This window comes from Verruconis gallopava (assembly GCF_000836295.1).
Source record: "Verruconis gallopava strain CBS 43764 unplaced genomic scaffold supercont1.28, whole genome shotgun sequence".
NCBI classification, from domain to species: Eukaryota; Fungi; Ascomycota; class Dothideomycetes; order Venturiales; family Sympoventuriaceae; genus Verruconis; species Verruconis gallopava.
The window spans coordinates 276,059-296,425 of NW_015622164.1; the positions used below are offsets into that span (position 1 = coordinate 276,059).

Consider the following 20,367-nt stretch of genomic DNA (forward strand, 5'->3'; position numbering starts at 1 on the left):
CACATCAGCCGCCGCCACCACGCACTTGGTCCGTTTGCACTGCTGACTATCTAGCAGATCAATTTACTTAGACGCGGTTGTCTTTGGTGACAAGCTGCGGGCTTGGGACCTATATGAGCTCCCTCGGAGGCTCGCTTCCTATTGTGTAGCTCATGCCTCCTGCAAAGTCGCCCAAAGCTCGAGTCTTTGCAACCCTTCCGGCTGGTACAGTTTCCCCAGCAACCAGGACATCAAACCGCAGTTCAACAGATCGATCATCCTCCATGTAGCCCTGCAATTCCTCAGGCTTACTCCCAAGTATGACAGTCTTCAAGAAACGGCCTCAGCTCCAAAATGTATGCTTCGTCTCGCCACCCAGCACAGAGATCATCCATACCTATCCCGAAGACTCCTTGGCGGACTCCGAGCGGGCGGCTAAGCGACGCAGAATAGAGGCGGTTGCGCGCGATGTCTTAAAAGAGAGGGATGTGTTCATAGCGTCTGCGTCCTTGCGAGGGCCCTTCGAATCTGGATGGGTAAATCCTTGGAAATTGAGTGGCCAGCACTCAAAGAGTACCATAACAAACGCTACAGCGATAGCGGACAGTCGGGACGAGTTCCAAAGGCAGGGTCACGACGCTTCAGCTATACCAGACAGCGTGACGAGACATACTTCCCGTCGAGGATCAGAATACTGCCATGATTGGTTAAGGAATCAAAAAAACGCTGGTTATTCCTCTGACTTGGGTGGCGAAGTTAATGTAGCATTGAGAGATCAGACAGATGATGACTTTGATGAGGAACATACGAACTCAAGATACTTCCTCGGAAATAGGGAGCCGCGTAAATCCCCGGATATTCATGCACGCCAGCGAGCATCAACAATAGCAGCTTCTGAGTTTCCGCCAAAGAGCCTGAAGGTCAACGGGCCGAGTAGCGGAGCAAACCGATCCAATTCAGAGCAACCACCACGCAAAAGTCACCATGGCATTCTCGGCGCTTTCTACGACACCGGGAATGTTCTTACCTTGAGTAAAGTTTCCATGATCAGTGATGATAAGCCAGTAGAAGTTCAACGTACGGAAGTGGAACTGAGAAAAGCGGACCAAACATTGCGCAAAGGACCTGATTTGCCTGGTTTCGTTTTCAAAGATGATGAAAAGAAACGCCAAATGCCAAGAAGTAAAGGCCCAAATCAGTCCAGGGCCTCAAAGGCTACAACGACAAGCACTCATGAGCTTCACGATCCAAGTGCTCACATCCCAGCATCTATTGCAAATGTCGCTTCGGTTAAAGAGAACCAAGAGCTCGCTGTTGGAGATCATGAGTCGCTTGCACAAGAGGGCGAGATGCAAGAAGTTGTCGCAATATACACCAACGATGAAGGGAGATGGCCATGTCCATTATCGTTCGGCCCGAATAGACCAAAGGCATATGCTAGTCGCAGTGGTGTAAGAAATCATTTAAAAAATAAGCATGGGATCAATCACACCACGCTCACTAAATCTAAAGACGTCGCTGCGGAAGTGAGTGAGGCTTCAATACATGTGACGGAGCCGGATGACAAAATAAAATGTCCAGATAAAGAGGAGCGAGCTTCAAAGGACAATTCACATTTTTATGAATCTGTCGCCGAGGAGTTACACCAGGTTGAAGAAGATCCTGTTTCTAGTTCAAGTGCAACAGTTGTCTCCGAAAGACCATCAACCACTCAGAGACGAAATGAGCCCAGCGAACAGCTGAGACCGAGAGAACATGAGAAGAATGCTCAAAAAATAATGGAGTCCGTTCTATCAGATCAAGACGATGTTCAATTCCAAGCCCAGGAGAGCGATGTAGCGCGTAGAACCTTCAGTTCGTCTGCCCTTGTCGTGGATCATGAACATGGCGATAAGGATGCAAATCTGCCATCTAACAAGACAACCACGGAACTACCAAATCGACAGGACTCTCGTGCTTATTCTATGTTCACTTGTAACGCGGAAATGTCGACGCAGACAGAGTTGCTCCGCGCACATCTGGCATTTCAGGAAACACAATCTGCTCAGAAAGCCGGCGGCAATTCCGCTGATTACAACGCTAGCTCAGCGGAAGGACGCTTCAGAGAAGGCGGCGGAGAGATATCTCCAGCTGCAAACATTGCAACACCTTTCCGCTGCCCGGATATTCCATCATTCTTCAACCGACCACAGCCTGCGTCATTGGCTCGCGTTGGTCCAGCAAGCACTCAGGATCTCATGGATGCAGCCGCGGATCTGAGCTGGAGCACGGTGAAAAAGCCGACACGCGAGCAGAAAATGGAGAAGAAACGTATCAGCTTTGCAGGCTGGCCTCAAACGAAGCCTTCGCTCCAATCCAGAGGCTTCGAAAAGGAGGAAGAACGATCGCCCTTGGCTTCGAATACGCCGCTAAATCCTACTCCTCGCAAGGACAACGTCTCCTCTCAGCCTCCCATCACAACACCCGCACCCAAATCAGTCCTGTCCAAGCATTCTCGCTCCTTTCCGGCGACGTACCAGACGTCAGACCCCGCCCGGACACTCTCCAGCTTCATGCACGCTCCCCGATCCTCCGCGATGGCGGCGCAAAGCACCGCGCCCAGCGCACCCTCCGCACTGCCCATACCAAGCTACCAGGAGGCTCAGGGACCCAGCGAGACGGGCTACGACAGCCAAGAAATCGAGGAGGCATTGGACATGGCGACGAGCTTTTTGAGCACTTGGGACGTGGACAGAGAGGTGGAGAGGAACGGCGTGCAGGCGGCAGCGACAAAAGCTTAGCCATCTTGCTCCTGCGTCCGTGTCATCCGATCGGCTTTTGTCTGCCTGCGCCAGCCTCGGAACACTGCCAAGAAACCTCTGGGATCGATAGAAGAGAGATCCTACATCCATCATCATCATCATCATCATCATCATCATCATCATCATCATCATCATCGTCATCTAGCCTTGCCGTCGAGATCGCATTAGAACCTGTCCAAACTGCAACGTGTTTTCGCTGCAAACCCCCGTATACCCTGCCGTTTAGAACGGAAGTCGTATTATTCCCCCTCTGTGGACTTTTTGTTCTCTAACCACTTGGTATCCGCACACAATCGCCCATCGGCGTCTCACTTACATTTTCACCCGAAAACGTGGATCCTGTGTCATTATTTTTGCTCAACTTCGACTCCTAAAGCCTGCACGCACCTCCGCCCTTCCGCCCCCCCTCTTTTTTTCACCTCTCCTTTCTCAAAAAGCAGAACTCAAATCTGAACGCGTCGACGAGATCGCAAAGGAGGAAAGAAGACATGGGGAATACGCACGCGGGGGCGGTGAGACACATGTGTGAATTAGAGGACGCAGGCAAGAGAGGGTTCAAGAAGAGTATAAGATTGGTGCTAGCTAGAAATTGAAGCCGTCTCTGCTCCCCTCGTCGCCACAAGCGCGAAAGTAGATGAAAAAAAAAAAAATAAATATAAAAAAAAACATAAAAATCAACTTCTCACACCGAGCTTTCTCGTGCAAAAGCCAGCCCGGTCCGCGTGTTTTGTTATTCTTAAATCATCCTGAAAAAAAAGTCCCATTTGCTTCCAGATTAAGACAGATTTCAGCGAGATGAACTTCTACGCACACACGCACACACACACACACACACACACACACACACAGACACGCATACATACAAAAAAATGTCCAGGCGTTTGCTCGGAAGCCACAGCGTGAAAGACAATACAAACACTTGCTCCAACACAATATCGGTAATATCGGAGAGCCCGCCAACGCCGCCGCCGCTGAGGTATCAATGGAAAATTAATAAAAAAAAAAGGATAGCAAGGTAACTGATCAATAGTAGCGGATAATAAGGAGCTTTCGTAACCGGCCTTGAGAATGATATGCTGACAGCACATATGAGAGGGATTTTGGAGGTGGAACAGCGCGAGAAGCCATTTTCTTTCTTCTTCTTAAAAAGACATTTGGAAAAACCGTCTTGTCTAAACCGAGCCGAGGCCGCCTAGGCGGGTAGTGTTGGGGCGCCGCACCTCTTGGGCGTACTTCATCGGCTCGACCTCGGGGATATTATTGTAGTCGTCATGGTCCTCGACGATGCGAGTGGGGACATCTGGAGCGTCGTGGTTCTTGAAATGGCCGAGACTGTTTCGCTCCGGCGTGGTCGACGCACTCGCGATGGACATGGATGTGCTGGAGCGGTTGTGAACGAGGTCCGGTGTTGGAGGGATGCTGGATTGACGCTCAGATGGCTGGAGGTAGTCAGAGCGGTCGTCGCCGTAGTCGCTGCCCTGGGCAGTTGAGGCTTGACCGCTTTCGGATGGCGCCTTGCCTCCCTTGGTGCTCTGGTCGTCGTCGTCCGTGTCGGCACGCTGGGCGAGTTGCAGACCTTCAACGGCAGCTGCACACTGCTCAGAGATGTTGCGGATAATGTATGCAATGGCGTCAGTCTTATCGCGCAAGTGTCTGTCGGCAACGTCTGCCATGCTGAGCTGCGAGAATCGCTTGCGAGATGGGTTGCTGATGAGACGCTCTTCCATATCCGGAGAGACCTCCTCACCGTCCAAGTGCTTAGAGTCTACCGTGCTAGCGCGGCTGAAAGTCCTCAGGGAAGCACGCTTGTTAACGGGTCTTGGTGTGTGAGTACGAGCAGCCACCGTGTCTTCTTTTTGTGATACCTCGTCCTCCTCCTCGTCATCGTAGCCCTCCTCAATATACTCAGAGAGCTCTGGTGCGGTGGACAAAGACTTGACGATGTGTTCCATGTGATGAGCCTGTCCATCGATGAGAGCGCGGAGATGCAGAACAACACGTTGTGCCTCATCGCGCTGGCGCAACAAGGTAGCGTTGGTATGCTGCAAAGCTGCCAGCTCCTTCTTGTTTCGCTTTCGCTCACGCTCGAGCTCCTCGGCAATCTCTTGCTGAAGGACAAGAGCCTCCAAAGCATCATCGCGCTGCTTCTCGGTGCCAGACAGGCGCAGAGTAAGACGAGCAGCGTCATCCTTCTGCTGTTCGATAAGGTTGGTGAGACGGCGATTCTCGCGTTTGTGGTTTTCAATTTTGACCTTGAGATCCTGAGTTTCCTTCGTGAGTTGCTCCGCGAAGGCCTGGAACTTGAGGAATTGCTGCTTCCAGCTCTCAAGTTCCTCGACGAGGAAGTTGTTGCGCTTGGTAACTTTGGCGAGCTCGGAATCCATTCTGGTCTTGAGATTGATAAAGTCCTGCCATGCTTCCATCGCATCGCGCGAGTATTGGTTACGTTCGCGGACAATCTCGTTCAGATGACGCATGGAAACCTTGGTCATGAGCGGCTTCTTGACGGAGCCTCCAAACATGGCCTTGAGTCCAGTGTTACGACCCTACGTCAACGCGTTAGTCTCGCGGCACTCAATTTCGACCTGGCGCCATGAACTTACAAGCTTCTCACAGACGTGATCCATCACGCTCATGACAGCGTCCTGATTCCACCAATCCGGATCTTGGATGCTTTCAACCTCTCCTCTCATCACGATGATCTGGCCAGCGGGGATCAGCTTGCCGCCGCCATAGGCAGATCGAAGGTGCTGAGGAACGCCAGACGGCGCGACCTCACCGTTCAAAGCCTGTGTCAACCGATTGATCATCTTGGTTCGCTGGCCCGGAGTAAGGGCAGTTGGTGGGCTGGATGTAAGCACGAAGTTTCTGTCAAGATCCACAACAAGTGCATCGGGCGGCGCAGTGAAGAGTGTCCTGCACTCGGCTGTGACACCGAGGATGTATGGACCTGGCTCCTGGACAAGCTCCTTGACGTGGCGAGCGTGAACGACAGGAACGTACAATCCACTCCACTCATAAACCCGGACGCAGAATCGAATAGTCTCGGCAGCGATGGTGAGCATAGCAGGGTAGTGGCTGGTGAAAATAATTCTGCGTGTTGGGGACACGGCAGCCTCAATGACACCGACAATGTTGGGGATTGACAAGCAAGTGAAAAGAGGCCACATGGAGAAGTTCTGGAAGCCTGTTGGCGAGGATGGGAACTGGTAGCACAATGCGTAATCTTTCATGTCAATGCGGACAAGATCGTTGAGACGGGGTGCTGGGAAACTGAGGATGCGAGACACCTCTTCCGCGTGGAAGAGGTTCGTCGCCTTGTTCCAGTGGATCCACATGCCTCGAAGATAATCCCCGAGCAAGTTGTACAGAGGATACCGGGAGAGGAAGCTCAAGCAGTAAGGAATCCAATACGTCTCGTCGGGCTGCTCATAGTAGTCCGACTCGGTACGCTTTCTCAGGTCACGAATGGTCTCTGCACGCTTCTCGTCGGCGCGCGACCAGACGCGGAGGGCAATACCGTACAAGGTGTGGCTGGAGTCTTGCTGAAGAACGAATGCATGGTGAACACAGTGTGGCTGGCTGCGACCGGTGCAGATTTCGACGTCGTGAGGGAAGCAAGCCTGTTTGATGAGCGTTAGTGGGAACCTCGTCTGTGATTGAGGATCTGTGAGGAACTTACGCGCATCGCCGCATGCAGGGAGCGTGCGATTTCGTTGTCCTGCTCGAGTCGTGGGCTGCTTCCCAAGATCTCTGGCAGCCAGAACTGACCAACGGCTCCCTTCATGTGTCCAATCTTGCCTTGGCTCGGTGCTGGTGCTCGAACCCATTGTGAAGGCTCCCTGCCGACACCACAGACCATGTACGCATGTGTGAGAGTTTTCGGCGTACGCGCACCGGGCTTGACATTCAACGTCGAGGCCAATGGCTGCGTGATGCGGGAATGCAGCGAAGATGTCCGGCTGGGGATCACCAGGCTGTTGTCATTTTGATCGCGAGTCGGGGGGCGTTCGCCCGTCCTGGGACGGAGACTGAGAGAGGGTGCCATCTCCGCGTAGCTAGAAGAGACGTGAGGTCGAGGGGAATCGAGCCCGAAGAGAAGAAGGGGAAGAAGCTGTCCAAGGCTGTGAATCCAAAACGAGGGAAGGAATCGAGAAAAGCCAAAACATCAAAAGCTGGAGAGTTCGCTCTTCAGCTGAGGGCGAATAGCAGCTCCAGGCCACGAGTATCTTGGAGTTTCACAAACCTCGCCGTCCGATAGACAGCAATTCTCGCGTCGAACGGCCGCTCACCAAAGGAGAGGCGAAGGATAAGATTGTTAAAGGAACTCGGGCCTTCAGGCCCTGGCGTCCACTGTCCCGAAGGGCACAAGCGGTGGCTTCACAAGTCCTCTGCGCTAGCGCTGATGAAGAGCTAGCGCCAGCGATCAGGAGGAGCCCAAGCAGGGGTGAGGATGCGGAGGTCGAAGCCGAGCTGCAGGTCGGGATAAGAATGTCATTATTGACCCGGTGGGTTCTTCATCTGCAGCATCCAGGGGAGGTGCCGAGTCGACTGGCCGGCCCCGTGGGCTCTGTTCGACGCAACGCACTGGAGAAGCGTACGGCGGTGGAGGACGGCAGACAGTCTCTGTCCGATACGGCTCTGCAAGGAACGGCATGGGGCGGATAGCTGGCGGCGGACTAGCCGAGCGGAGCTTTTGAGCGTCGACGAAATTACAGTTTCGCACTGTAGCATTTGCCGTGACGGGCCTTGACAGAGTTGCTAGGCGAGGGAAAAGCCCCTATTGGACCAGGCCTCAGGAACGGCACGTTGAACGCTGTGGGCCCACCGACGGCAAGGAGTCGAGCTGGATGGAATCCTTTTTGTTCGTTTTGTTTCAGCGGCGGCTTGCATCACGAAGCTCGATGGCAATGCACGGGTTACAGAGCGTGGTCTCGGTCGTGGACACCCCGCTGCAACCACCACGGGCCTGAAAGACTGGTCGGCAAAGAGCGCGATGCAGTGCTTGCTTTTGCGCGAGCGATGCTCACTCTGCAACTGCGGTCCCCAGGTAATTCACGCCCGTCGCGGCATGCGCACGCAAGAAGCGAGCGGAGGTTTCCCTTCGTGTTGTGGGATGGTGCAAGTGGTTGGCTACGGCAGAAAGTTCAGGCTGATGGCCAACACTGCGCCGTCGTTCGCCCGCAAGAGGCACGACCGCCTTCCACGCCGCGAGCCTCGTGCTGTCGTCCAAAGAAAAGGCATGCCCTGTGACCGCTTGCCTGAGGAATCGCGCCGCGATAGTGGAGGTCACAGCCATCGCCACCGATATCGTGGTTGGTTGGAATCGATCGCCGGGCCTTCTGTTTCAGCACCACGGCGAGAACAGACGGTCGGGCGGTCGTGAGCATCGGTCCAGCAGGCCAGCGAAATGTCGTCATATCGCATTCTCGTCGCACGAATATCGTCAAAAGCACACGTCGTGACCAGTCCGTGAGAGCGAGCGCTGCGTTTGCCGGGCGTGTTCTGGGCGTGTTCTGGGCGTGTGCATGCGCTGAGCGTGTGTGACGGGAGCTCGACTACGCCGGTCGCCGGCGGTCGCCAGTGGACGATGTCGGGATCGCGCACGAAGAGAAAACTAAAGCAAAAAGAAAAATTCGTCCTGGCCCGGCTTCATCTTTGCCTTCTTCCTGTCGCGCCGTGTCGCTCCCACGTCGCTCCCCTCGTCCGCCATCTCAGCATCTGCAGAGGCTACAAAACCACAGTCGTACGCTGTCAGCGCGGCAAGCTGCATCTGCACTCCTGGCCGACTGCGCCGCGTGGGCCGGAATCCGCTGTCAGGCCAAAGGCTGTCGCTGTCCGCACGGCAAAATCAGCGCGATCAACGGGCCGTCTGGTCTCTGCAGCTGCACGTGCCGCAGGGACGCTGTCTGGATCCTGTACAGGCAGAGGTGAGACAGAGGGGAACAAACACCTCTGCCCAGCGTCGCGTAGCGGAAGTTTTCGATCTGGCATCCGCCGTCATGCAGCCCCTACTAAGCGACCTTTGCAGTATCTGGTGCGTTGGCCTGCACGCCGTCTCACCCTACAGCTGCAGAAATCCCATCGAGTTCTGACGGACGGCGCAGTCACACATCCGCTCCAAAGTACCGCTGCCCTGCCTGTTCGACGCGGACATGCTGCCTCGAGTGCGTGCAGAGACACAAGGCTCGCGGCTGCTCTGGCAAGCGTGATCCCACCTCGTACGTCAAGAAGAGCCAGCTCGCGACGCCGGCCGGCATAGACCACGACTACAACTTCATCTCTGGCCTGGAGAGATCCCGTGATCGTGCGGACGAGCTGCTGCAGGGGCGATCTATCCACACCGCAGACGGTCGATCTACGAGGCTTAACCACCCAGCCTTTCGCAGCCGGCTCCAGTTGGCTCGTGTTCACATCGAGTATGCACCTCTGGGCATGAGCCGCCAGAAGCTCAACCAGACCAGACTGACGCAGGTACGCTGTTGCGCTGTCCGTCCTTACGTTGCCCCCCCGCTGATCTCCCACATCTGAAAAGTCCAAGCGCATCAACTGGACCGTTGAATGGATTGACGAAAACAGCATTTCTACCGTAGCCTCCATCTTCGACGATGAAGAGCTCTACAGGGGATACAGGCCTGTCTATCTGAAGCGAGCAGGCTCTCTCGGAAGAAAAAGAAAGCGTGACGGGGGACCTTCGACGAGCAGGGACATGCTGGATCGTATTCAAGACAGGACCCCTCCCCCAACTGGCAACCTTGTGTCTGCGAAAGAATTGATCGAAAATTCGACGTTGAAACGAAGCCACGAGGATGTCGACGCCAGGGAACCGTTGACAACGCCAGCAGCAGACAGCTCGACTGCACCTTTGCCTGCTGCTCCTGTCGTCGCCGACACTGATTCTGCCCAGGCTAGTGCGACGGTGGAGCCCGGCCCCGAGCACGACGATGCAGTCGTCAAAGGCAAAATAGGCCAACGCCAATTGGAGCCATTACCGACTGGCTCGTCGGACGACCTTGGTCTGTACTACTACCTGGTGAAGCCGAGAACAAGTGGTTCGGAACACGTTCTCGTACCGCTGTCACCAACCGACACTCTGCTAACCTGCTTGCGAAACCAAACCGTCCTCGAGTTTCCGAGCATCCAGGTTCTGCCCTCCAGTCCAGATGCACTCCCAGCTGGTTTCGTCACGGAAGACGAGTACTTGGCCAGGTTCAAGAAAGAAGCTCACGAGATGGAGCAGCTCATGCAGGAGGAAGGTGAGGTCGCCATCGATTCCGATCCCACGGCTGGAAATCGCAATTCATCACAATCACACGCCATCGATAACGACTCCGACACAGCAATACCAAATCCTTCCACTCTCCTAGCCACACTTGAGCGTGACATGAAAAGTTGAAGATCTAGCCCACGCTAGTTCCGATGATTTGCGTTGCCACAGCTTACCCTGCCCTGAGCACTGGGTGCTCGTTTCAGAACCAAACCCGGGGCTGGCGACGCGAGTCGCGCACGAACCCAATCGGCTTGGAAAAGCAATTCCAACCCATGGTATAGGTCATCAAGCCAAGTTTGCTGGATTTGTCCGCTTTCTCAGCCCGAAACGGGAGGAAACCCACGCGAAAGGAATCACTCTCCGCATACAGAGCCAGGATGTCCGTGGGGTTTTTCAATAGAGTGAGCTTAGGTGCTGACCAGGGGCACGGTACTCAACGAAGATCGCTTGAAAATACAGTTGAAGCTATGATATAGTCTTATCTCGTGTTAGCGTGAAGACGAGCGCCTCCAATGGAGCTGCACGACGAGTAGCTATTATTCACGACGTTCCCTACTGTGAACTCTGGAAATAAAGAAAATTTACACGTCCCTGTTCACCAGTCCTACTTTGCCGATGGTGAGACAACAGTGCGCCAAGCGCTATCACATACGACCTAGGGCAGGCCGCTCCGAGACAAAAGCCAATGCACCGTTTTCTGTCTTCTATGTGAGACAACGTTGTCTCGCGTGTAAAAAAGTAATCTGCAAAACTTCACAATCTGATGAATCACATTTTCACTTCGCTCAGCAGCCGTCCGCATTCAGCGGAGGGAAAGAAGGAGAGAAAAATAAAACTTTTCTTTCCCAATCGTGTCTGACTCGAACGGCTATGAGGCTCCATCGCAGTCCGTCAATCGGGTCTCATGTCAAAACCCGGTAGTCCTGTGTAAGTTTTTTGCGCTCCATCTGCACGACTTCGCGCCGCCGACAAGGCTTTTTCGAAAGATCGTATTGCGCGTTTTCGCGTGTTGCAACACCAGATCACGTAGAGACCGTGTACCACCACCGGGCTAGACACAAATAGGCCTCTCATCCAACGTGCGTGGCCAAGTCAACGCATCACAACGCGCAATTTCCAACCGTCTTGACTGCGTTTGAAACATGTAGGATGCATCAGCTTCTACGCAGCGCATTTCGAACACCTGTGGGCATTTGGACGCCTGACGCGCTGGTGTCGAAATTTCACAAAATGGCCTCTCGATCCCAAAGATTGATGATTTCTGTGGACTATTTGACGTGAAAGCATGTCCTATCCGACGATCATTCGTCTGAGACCCAAACCAGTCGAAGCATGCACCCACATCTATACTTGTCGTTCATCAATGTCGTGCTCACCTGGTCGTGCATGAAGACCGATGGAGAAAAGACAACAGTCTCAGGCATTGGAACGGATTCAACCGTCCACGTTGCTTCCAATTGTGTCCTTGTTTATCCAGAGCATTATGCCCAAACTACCAACCGACTAGTACGCAGATTTGAACTGCCCCCACATCCCTTCTCCCTATCTCGCGAAAGTTGGTGTCATACACACACACACGGCACACAGTACTGCAGCAATAAGCCGGAACGATATAAACATGCGGAAACTTCCTGGTTAGTTTCACAAACACAGGCTGCACGCTCAGCGCGATTAAGAAAGCCCGTATCCTCAACACTCTTCGTTCATGCATGAATACAAAGAAAGCATTTTTGGCATTGATTGTGAGTGGACAGCCGGTTTTCGTTCCTCTCCCGGGGGAGGGGTTAATAACACCGTCCAAAGACACAAACACGCAAAGCACAAAACGCTCGCTTCGCGACGCGGAACAAAAAACCACACACAGCGGGCGAGAGAGTCACAAAACACAGCGTGTGCCGTAGGATCGACTCGATATACTTTTTCGTGGTGTAATACGACACATTAGCCTTAAACAGTTCCAGCCCGTCCAAACAAAAAGAAGAAAAAAAAAAGGAAGAGAGAGCATGAGAAGTAGTCACGGCAATAACCTTCCAGGATAAAGAGAAAAAAAATTTTTTTTTAAAAAAAATATTGAGACTTTTGTCGCTGCGTCAATGACTCAGTGTCTACGACGGGTACGCCTGTTTCAAACAAATTTCTCACTGAGTTTTTGCTTTCTTGGCCGTTTTCCTGCTCAAGTCGTAGCAAAGACGCACCTGTGGTCCCAAAAGCAGGTGGTGTAGCGGCACAGAGTGCTGAGGTAGGTTTTAGCAAAGTTGCAAAAGAGTATGATACAGTGTGCGCGCATCCCTTCAACGACTTCGCTGCCTTTGCATCCTTTTGGTCCTTGCCTCTTCCCTTGTGACCGTCTTCCTGCTTCTCAGTTCGGCGTGGTCAAACCCCTCGTCGTCGGATTCAGCGAGTCGTATGCGTGGTGCCTTGACCCGCTCATTACTCCTCTGTTCCTCGTACAATTTCTTCGCGTCCTTGCGTGCGATCCTTCTTTACTCCGACATCCTCACATTTTCCGGCACGCCCCAGAACTTGACTGCATACGTCTTGCCTTCGTGCTCGATGGCAACGTGCTTGAACGGGCCGTGCATCCAGCTTTCGCGCATGGCTTCCTCGAATACATTTGAGAATTCGAAGGCGCCGAGATTTGCATTGACTAGCTCGTTCCAGTCTCGAACTTCTTGACAGGTCTTCACCAGCACGCGTTCCTGCCACGAGTAGTTGTGACCCCCAACGAGGCTCCAATCGAACCACCAGCTATTGGACTTTATGGTGGCAGCGACAATACGTAGAACGCCCGTATTCGCACGCAGGGTATACATCAGCGCTATCCAGTACTCGTCATTGTAGTCCTCCTTTGTTGCAGGCAAGTGCCCGCTGCTCAGTTCCACTTCTTTGAGGCACGGTAGTTCCGCAAGGATAGACACCAGAATAGAACCCTGTCTTGCAAGTGCTGAGGAGCGCAAATGCCCCTGATTGAGAACCTTCTTCCACGCCACTAGGCTGACTTTGCGAATGTACATATGTTTGCAATCGCTCAAATCAGCTACGTACAACAAGCGTCGAAACATAGTTGGCCCCTCAATCCGGAACTTGGTTTCACCGTACATGATAGGAAGTGCTTCAGCACGAATGCGCCGACTCACTGCGTTGAGAGCCGTGTTGTTCACACCGTATGTGAGATCAGACACATGCGGAGTCTCGCGCCATCCTTTTATCGTCCTTTGAAAAGCGGTATTTGGCGTATAAAAGACATATCTGTAGATCTGTTGCCGTATCTCGAGTGGTATAGAAAAAAATCTAGATTCCGGCGTTGAGTGGAAATAGTCTCGCGCTGACAGCGTCAGCACGGGGGCCTTTCTCGCCCCATCCGTCGTCGATGCTGCTGTAAGGCTCATGCTGTGGGTAGCATGAGCCGACGTGCCCAGCGAGGCTATTAATGTGTCTGTGAAAGCCAAGACAGTAATGCTCAGAGGAGTGGTTCCAAGTCGATCGGATACGTGCAAAATATTGGCAAGAATGATTTTCAATTCGAGGCGGTGCGAGCACGATATAGAGACGCGCTGGCACTTTCTCTATTCGCTTTAGTGTACGGAGTGTCCTGTCAGACCGTTGGCGCAAGGCCAAGCGAGGCTGAGCTTCGAGGCAGAGCCGCCTAGTGACGCTTCCGCCCATAGCCCACGATCAAAGGCATCGCTTTGGCCGTCAGAATCGCGAGCCGACGCATGTTTCTGCAAGCCCCCAAGCTCTTTATTCGCGTCGGCTACGCCTTTGCCTGCGCTGAATTTGTCTGAAACTGATGGCCACATGTCACGCACAGGTGCGATAAACTCAAATTAGACATGGCAAAAGCCGCTGCATGGGTTGGCCCCCCCCCCCCCAACATTGTTCCCTTTGAGCTACGCCATTCTACTAAATCATCGGACTCACATCACGCATCTGGCATTTTCTCAAGGAGCTCGCCAAACGCTTCCAAGCGTTTTCTCTCAGCCTCCTCGTCGATATCTGAGAGCTTTGACTTCTTGAAGCGCTCACCCTTTGATATATACGCTTCCACTGTGCGTCCGTCAAACATCCTGCCGTTCAGTCGCTGCACACAATTCTGTGCGGCGTCTGCATCTGCGAAACGAACGGTAATGACACCGTCGGCCTCAAGATCGAATAAGAACATGTCCAGCACGTCACCGGACTGCTCGCATTGCTCTTTGACGTCCTCTAGAAGATCTTCTTTGACGGTCGGATCTTCCTCCATCTCCTTAGCCAGACCTTCAGGAGTAAACATATGCTTGAGCACCACAACTTTGTCCCACTTTGAATGCCTTTTGGCGTCTTTCTTGACCTCTTTATCGAGCAAAGCAGTGCCATCCTCATCGTCACTCCAATCCGCCAGTCGCTGATTGAGCTTCTGCGTCTTCTCAATAATCTTCTGCTTGTCGCCTGGCTTGCCTCGTTTTGAGGTTGACTGATCGTCCCCATTGTTACCATTCTGCGTACGCTTGTACGATGTGTCCGCGACTCTGACGCGCATCGGACCATCAGGGCCTTTGACTCCCCACCGAAAGTCCGTTTCGTCAAGCATTTGTATAGCTAGTTGTACCGATTCGGGTCTGAAGTATACAATCAATGCATCCCCTTTGGGCTTGCCTTCCTCGTCTGTGTAGAGTTTGATGCGAGGCTTATTACTGTCGATCTCCTCTGCAATTATGCCGTACTTGGAGAATACCTCGTAAACTTCATCTACTGTGACATCGAGTGGGAGTGATGTGACATAAACGGCTGAGTTCTGCTTCTCAGCTCTCGGTTTTTTGTTGGATTCCTGCTTCGCCTACAGCCCGTTAGTCTAACGCTCAGTGAAGCATGCATTAGCTCGAAAATGTTTACCTTTTCGAGCAACTTGCGCTTTTTTTGCTTAAACTGTTCTTCGGCTGTTTCTGTGTCATTCGTGCTCGTGTGAGCATATGCCTGCTGGTGTTGTGCGATGACTTTGTCGTCGAGCTACTTATTCTTAGTAGAACAGAAACTACCTTGGGAAAGAGGACGCACCACTGGAGCCCATTTGCCGGTCGACTCTACCCACTCCCATTCTACACCATCTTCATCCTCTAGGATCCACTTGTCGTCTTCTTCGTAGTATGATATTCGATCATCTGTCTGGAATTCGTCTTTACTTTGCGGAAAGCTTCGTACTCCCGCCATTGGTAAGTGCAGACCTCTCCTCGAGACTTAAAAATGCTGCTTGTCGTCTATTTATGCCAATGAGCAGTCAGCTTGTGGCCTTGCAGGCATGGCTACAAAGTTGGACTGAAGTTCCTTGGAAGAACCTGCGCCAGGCCGGTGAGCTTGAGCGCACGCTTCCCTCGGGTAGGATTGCTGCCTGAAGGTTTTTAGACAGGCCATAGCAGGCTTACCACAAAGCAAGATATGTCTTTTCAAAAGAAGCTCGTTGTTTGCGACTCGTTGTGAAGACACAAAGGTTGTTGTGAGCGAAGTTGCACGGCTGCATGAAACAGTGCAAGGAGCTAGCTCCGTAAAAAGCCTCCACCTCGGAGTGACTTCATTCCCACGCTGGTATCTTCCAGAAGTTGATCTCATGCAAGACACATCAAGATCATGTCATACAATTCGCCAAGTTCTTCCCAGGGCCAGTTCGCGTACAATCCCGCATCACCACCTCTTCCCCCTCCCAAACCATCGGCACATTCCAGTGGGACAGCCACACCTCTGGCTGGTCCTCCACGACCTCCTCCGGCCGGTCAGTCACCAGGGGGAGAAGAATACCAACAGCATGGTCAATATCAGCCTGGACAGTCTGTAACGTACATACAATACGCGCCAGATGTGGAGCCACCGCCGGAAGGTTGGCTTCCGGACATAGTAAAGGACAAGAGGTATGTATTGCACGACCTGAGTTGCTTGGAAACTTCACCGTTGAAGCTAAAACATTATAGTACAATCGACCTTCAGTCTCTTCTTTCCGACACCGCCCTCCAGCAAGCCCTCCTACATGACCCAAAGACGTCGCATCCCTCTATAGCCGCTTCAACAGAGCCTCTGAAGTCCCTTCTAGAATCCAACATCGCTCTCGCCTCTAACCTCAAAGTCCTAGAGGCACAGATTCAATCGCAACGCGCCGCCACACAACAACGTCTCCTCTCCTTGCGCGCTTTGGAACGCCAATTTCGGGCTAAGCAAGCAGAGCAAGAGACCGCGTTGCGAGATTTCAGTGCCCCAGCACTATATCAGAAACTAGTGAGTGCTATCGCAGAGCAAGAAAGTCTGTGCAGAGGCCTTGAGGAGAGCTTCCTGGAAGACGAGAGCGGGAAGGCGAACGAAAGGGAGATTGAGGTCTTCGTGAAGAGGCTGAAAGAGGCAAGGAAGATAGCGTACTTGAGACAAGAGAGAAAGGAAAGATGGGATGAAGGCAGAGTTGGAGGCTGGAGATGAGCAAACACATCTTAGGAACTCATTTGCACCGATCTTGCCACAATGTGAGAGCATCTCCAGCAATCTGTTTACTCGCTTGACGCCGAGGAGCTTGCTTCTCGCCAAGTTCCGAAGATCCGAGGCTTAAATCAAACCTATTCTGCACCAGCAGAAGGTAGGCTACAGGCGATGCTTTAAGACGAACATGGACTGGCGACTACTGAATACTGAAGACCGTCCTCCAGGGGGGTATTGCTACTTCTCGGAGTTCGTACAGAACTACGTGGTAGCGTCGCTACTTGTTCTTCAGCGAGGTCTCTACCATTTTTGGAAGTGATTTTACGAAATGTTGTCGAACATGGCAGTTTCCAGCATGGAAAATCTGTGCCAACAAAACCACACAAAGAGCGTAACTTTGAGCTTCGAGAACTGATTCAGTCATAGACTCTGACTATGAAAAGCACTTATGCGGAAAAGTATAGACACAAGAGGATACCATGTATTGTTGCATTATTATGCTTCTTTTTATTCACGGAGGATTATCCTACTACTCTTCGCAGGTATTTTTACCGCCAAAAATTGTTCACATTTGGACGCTAGATGTTCATAGCGCCACTAATTTTAATGACGGCCTCGCAGCAGGGTGTTCGAAATTCAAGTGTCATTCATTCGTTTAAATATAAAGCAAAAGTTATGACTTAATTCATGCCTAGTTGATTTAATACACCTCAGCACGGGGTATCCCAACGTACTCGCTGTCACTATCGCCTTCTCCTCAAAGCAGCTTCAATAGTGTTGCCGGCTATCTGAGTTGGCTGGGTGTTGTGTGATAAAAACCAGCATCCATCATTGTGGGCGACACGGTTATATTCGCCATCTTCAGGGCTTATCAATCTCCAGTCTGCAAGACATTCCCAGCAAAACTCGTGGCCACAAGATCGACCTCAGGGACAACGTCAGCAAGAATTGTCTATACTGTGGTCACAATAGTAGCCTTACAGGTCATGTGAAAACAACCGCCATCCTTCAGGACGTTCATTCCACAATTTGCACCCGGGCATGTTTTAGTATTCGCACGAATGTACTCTTGAGTGTCGGCATAATCCGGGTCGCCGTGTTCACGTTGATTGTTGAATTGTTCACAACTCAAGCCTTCGTGCCAAGGGAGCTGGTGCGTAAAACACATCGCAAACGCGCAGTTCTCACAAACAATAAGTGGATCGTGGATTTCGCCAGTCTCGTCATCTATATCGTAGAGTTGTCCACTTTCGCAACCGTCGCGAAGGCACCAACGGAAATTTGGTTGAGAAGAGATGTAATTCAGGAAGATGTAATGGTTGAATCTATCACGAAGTGGTCAGCTTGCCTGATACTTTCAATTTGTATACAAGCGTATGGAAATACTTTTGCCGTGTGTCTGGTGAGGCAAAAAGCAAGACCTCTTCTGTTGAAAGCGTCCGTCCACACGCTTTTGGACATGTTAATCGATCGCATCCATGCCTACCATGTTGTTCCAGTTGCGTGCTCAAATGACTACTGAAACAACTTTTACAAAAGTCGTACTCATGTTCACATCTCAACATCGGAGACATTGGGAATATGGAAATGTCCCACATCCAGGGGCCATGGAACCCACAGGTGGATGATTGCCATTCTTCGGCCGTGCCTACGTCAACATCATAATATGATTCGCAGCAGATTATACATTCTCTAGGTGTCTGCTTTCGACGGAAAAATTTGACAAAGACAGGGAGGCAAAGACTTTCCATATCGGTTTCGCATATAATAATCTTGCCTGGGCTAAAAGGAGGAATCCGTCCGGATTCATCCGGCTGATTTGGCTCGAATTGAGGATCAAAAAGGTCAAACATTATGCCGTTGTCAATCAGCTGATTGTGAAGATTCGCTGCTGCAGTAAGGGCATCTTGAGACGGCCTGGGATCGAGTGTAAGGAGCGAAGCACGAAGACTATTAGCCCTTTTGTATCTGAGTTTCAAGATTAATACTTGTTCTTGATCTCTTCAGCTAACTTACCTCGTCAAGTGGAAATCTGCGTTGGGAACTTGTAGCTTATTGAGTAGACTTATTAGAGAGCCCTCATGCGCATTTATTAGGCTGCCATTGCAATCTTCGACTGGACACCTGATCCATTGTTGTGAATCAAGCGAATGCCACCAACCTTCTTGAATCGCCCTTAATACGCTCTCTTTCAGACAAGCACTACAAATCGACCTTCCGCAACACACCGAATCCCGAAATTCGGGAAGAAACTCATTCAGTTCCTTGGGAGTCACTGAGCTATTTGCAGCTGCAAATTTGTGTCTTTCACAAACTGCACAAGTCTCAATCACAATTTGCGGGAAGCTAGCTTCTTCATTTCTTAATCCCCGAATGAATCGGCCAAGCTCCTCTATGCTCATGGGCATGTCGATGCGAGTATTGATGACAAGCTGATTGCTGGAATCTCTAAGATATCGTTCATTCTCTGCCGAAGTTGATAAGACCTCGGCAGCGTACAACCTTCGAAAATGCTCTATCGTCAAGACAAGTCTGGGCGTCGTGTTTCCGCCGAAGAAACTTTGTAGTTCGACCAAGGCTGCTGAAGTCAAACGATTCTCCGTCATGGCCATGTCTAACAAGCCTCTTAAGGTCTCAAGCTCGGCCGTACGGTCTTGGAGCTGAGAAGAAAGTTCGGAAATTCGAGCCGTACTCCTATTCAAGGCCTTCGTCAGCTCTCTTTAGTCTGTTAAAAGGCCCTCGCAGCGTTTCACATACTTAGCCAACTGAAGTTCAAATTGCTCACGTTTTTCGGCGGCGTTCACTTTGCGACCCCGAATTTCTTGTGCAACAAGGTCGGGATTTTGGTTCAGCTCTTTTGCGGAATTGTGCATCTCTTGTATCGTCTGCCCATGTTGGTACTGCAACGCGCGCATCTCATCCGCGTGTATTCTATCACGAGTTTCCAACATGTTCAGCAGACCTAAATTCTCCTCTTTCAATTTTGCTATCATTTCTGCTTGTTCCTCGTTTTTGCTACCATACAATTTGTTCGAAAACTCAAGGCTGGTCAAACGGGCTCGCATTTGTACTGCTTCCTCTTCCATGTGCGCAATTTGATCCTCGCATGATCGTTTCAACGCAATGATCTCTTGTTGGCTATCCTTTGCGTTGAGGAGGGCTTGGGCAAGATCGCATCTAAGTCGAGATAGTTCATCCTGGAAAGACGCTGTAAGCGCAGCTGCTAGATCACCGTCTTCTTCTTGTTCTTCAACAGATGTAAGATTGACGCTTAGGCTACCGTCTCCGCCTCCCACTAAATTCGAACTCCTTCGATCGTCTCGACCCTTAACAAGGCCGGATAATCGACGGCGTAGTGGCATAACCGATCGGTAAGTGAGAGCGAAAGCAAAAAACAAGAAAACTTATCACAAATTAAAAAAATAGAAGTAGCAGAAATCTGATCACAAGCTTCTTTAAGGAGAGTTCCAACAGGATGTGCCATGATCAGGCTGTGGCGGCCGCCGAAAGAAGCGCCTAGCCACTCATGTATCCAGATTTTCAGCCTTAAGTCAACACTTCGACCGGTCACAGGTTTCACTCTTCCAACGAAATTGGATCAAAGAAAAGGGGAAAATGCCGATACTGTTTTGCAATAAGGGGCTAACGAGATTTGTGTCATAATTCGCCTAGAAAGTGAGTGACCGGAATAGCAGACACGACAATCGCTGGGGTCGTCAGGATGAACCTCTCTGCGATCAATTGCAAAAATGCTTGCACAAAGTATTATTCTCCCTTAGAGAGCGTGATATTGGCCACAAACAGAGATTTTCTGAACAACGTTTCAAGACATCGTGGTCCCAATGTGGCAGTGGAACACTAGTGCATCGTGAAAGAAACCAAGAA

At 51.5% G+C, this 20,367-nt stretch overlaps 7 protein-coding genes across 9 annotated transcripts; 3 read left to right on the forward strand and 4 right to left on the reverse strand.

Annotated features, from left to right (window-relative positions):
- The first annotated feature begins 52 nt into the window (after window positions 1-52).
- On the forward strand, window positions 53-2,918 carry PV09_07332 (uncharacterized protein). Its single transcript, XM_016361085.1, has one exon. The coding sequence runs from the start codon at window positions 300-302 to the stop codon at window positions 2,757-2,759; it is 2,460 nt and encodes an 819-aa protein (XP_016211161.1). The 5' UTR covers window positions 53-299; the 3' UTR covers window positions 2,760-2,918.
- Window positions 2,919-3,306: 388 nt separating this feature from the next.
- On the reverse strand, window positions 3,307-7,077 carry PV09_07333 (uncharacterized protein). Its single transcript, XM_016361086.1, has 3 exons — window positions 6,463-7,077; window positions 5,384-6,403; window positions 3,307-5,326 (listed from the first exon to the last, which is right to left on the reverse strand). The coding sequence occupies exons 1-3, from the start codon at window positions 6,826-6,828 to the stop codon at window positions 3,953-3,955; spliced, it is 2,760 nt and encodes a 919-aa protein (XP_016211162.1). The 5' UTR covers window positions 6,829-7,077; the 3' UTR covers window positions 3,307-3,952.
- Window positions 7,078-8,275: 1,198 nt separating this feature from the next.
- PV09_07334 lies at window positions 8,276-10,742 on the forward strand. 2 transcript variants are annotated; one of them, XM_016361087.1, is made up of 3 exons: window positions 8,276-8,817; window positions 8,888-9,254; window positions 9,316-10,742. In XM_016361087.1, exons 1-3 carry the CDS (start codon window positions 8,783-8,785, stop codon window positions 10,174-10,176), a joined length of 1,263 nt encoding a protein of 420 aa, XP_016211163.1. In that variant the 5' UTR covers window positions 8,276-8,782; the 3' UTR covers window positions 10,177-10,742. The 2 variants fall into 2 exon arrangements, with proteins under 2 accessions (XP_016211163.1, XP_016211164.1); XM_016361088.1 differs by having other exon boundaries at window positions 8,276-9,254.
- Window positions 10,743-12,086: 1,344 nt separating this feature from the next.
- On the reverse strand, window positions 12,087-13,920 carry PV09_07335 (uncharacterized protein). Its single transcript, XM_016361089.1, has one exon. The coding sequence runs from the start codon at window positions 13,437-13,439 to the stop codon at window positions 12,534-12,536; it is 906 nt and encodes a 301-aa protein (XP_016211165.1). The 5' UTR covers window positions 13,440-13,920; the 3' UTR covers window positions 12,087-12,533.
- On the reverse strand, window positions 13,912-15,610 carry PV09_07336. 2 transcript variants are annotated; one of them, XM_016361091.1, is made up of 4 exons: window positions 15,450-15,610; window positions 15,085-15,284; window positions 14,923-15,036; window positions 13,912-14,866 (listed from the first exon to the last, which is right to left on the reverse strand). In XM_016361091.1, exons 2-4 carry the CDS (start codon window positions 15,235-15,237, stop codon window positions 13,973-13,975), a joined length of 1,161 nt encoding a protein of 386 aa, XP_016211167.1. In that variant the 5' UTR covers window positions 15,238-15,284; window positions 15,450-15,610; the 3' UTR covers window positions 13,912-13,972. The 2 variants fall into 2 exon arrangements, with proteins under 2 accessions (XP_016211167.1, XP_016211166.1); XM_016361090.1 differs by having other exon boundaries at window positions 15,085-15,610.
- Window positions 15,429-17,188, forward strand: PV09_07337 (uncharacterized protein). Its single transcript, XM_016361092.1, has 2 exons — window positions 15,429-15,929; window positions 15,990-17,188. The coding sequence occupies exons 1-2, from the start codon at window positions 15,652-15,654 to the stop codon at window positions 16,483-16,485; spliced, it is 774 nt and encodes a 257-aa protein (XP_016211168.1). The 5' UTR covers window positions 15,429-15,651; the 3' UTR covers window positions 16,486-17,188.
- On the reverse strand, window positions 17,176-19,844 carry PV09_07338 (uncharacterized protein; the record flags this gene model as incomplete). Its single annotated transcript, XM_016361093.1, has 5 exons — window positions 17,176-17,407; window positions 17,464-17,807; window positions 17,869-18,450; window positions 18,499-19,176; window positions 19,240-19,844. 5 exons carry the CDS (start codon window positions 19,842-19,844, stop codon window positions 17,226-17,228), a joined length of 2,391 nt encoding a protein of 796 aa, XP_016211169.1. The 3' UTR covers window positions 17,176-17,225.
- Window positions 19,845-20,367: the final 523 nt, after the last annotated feature.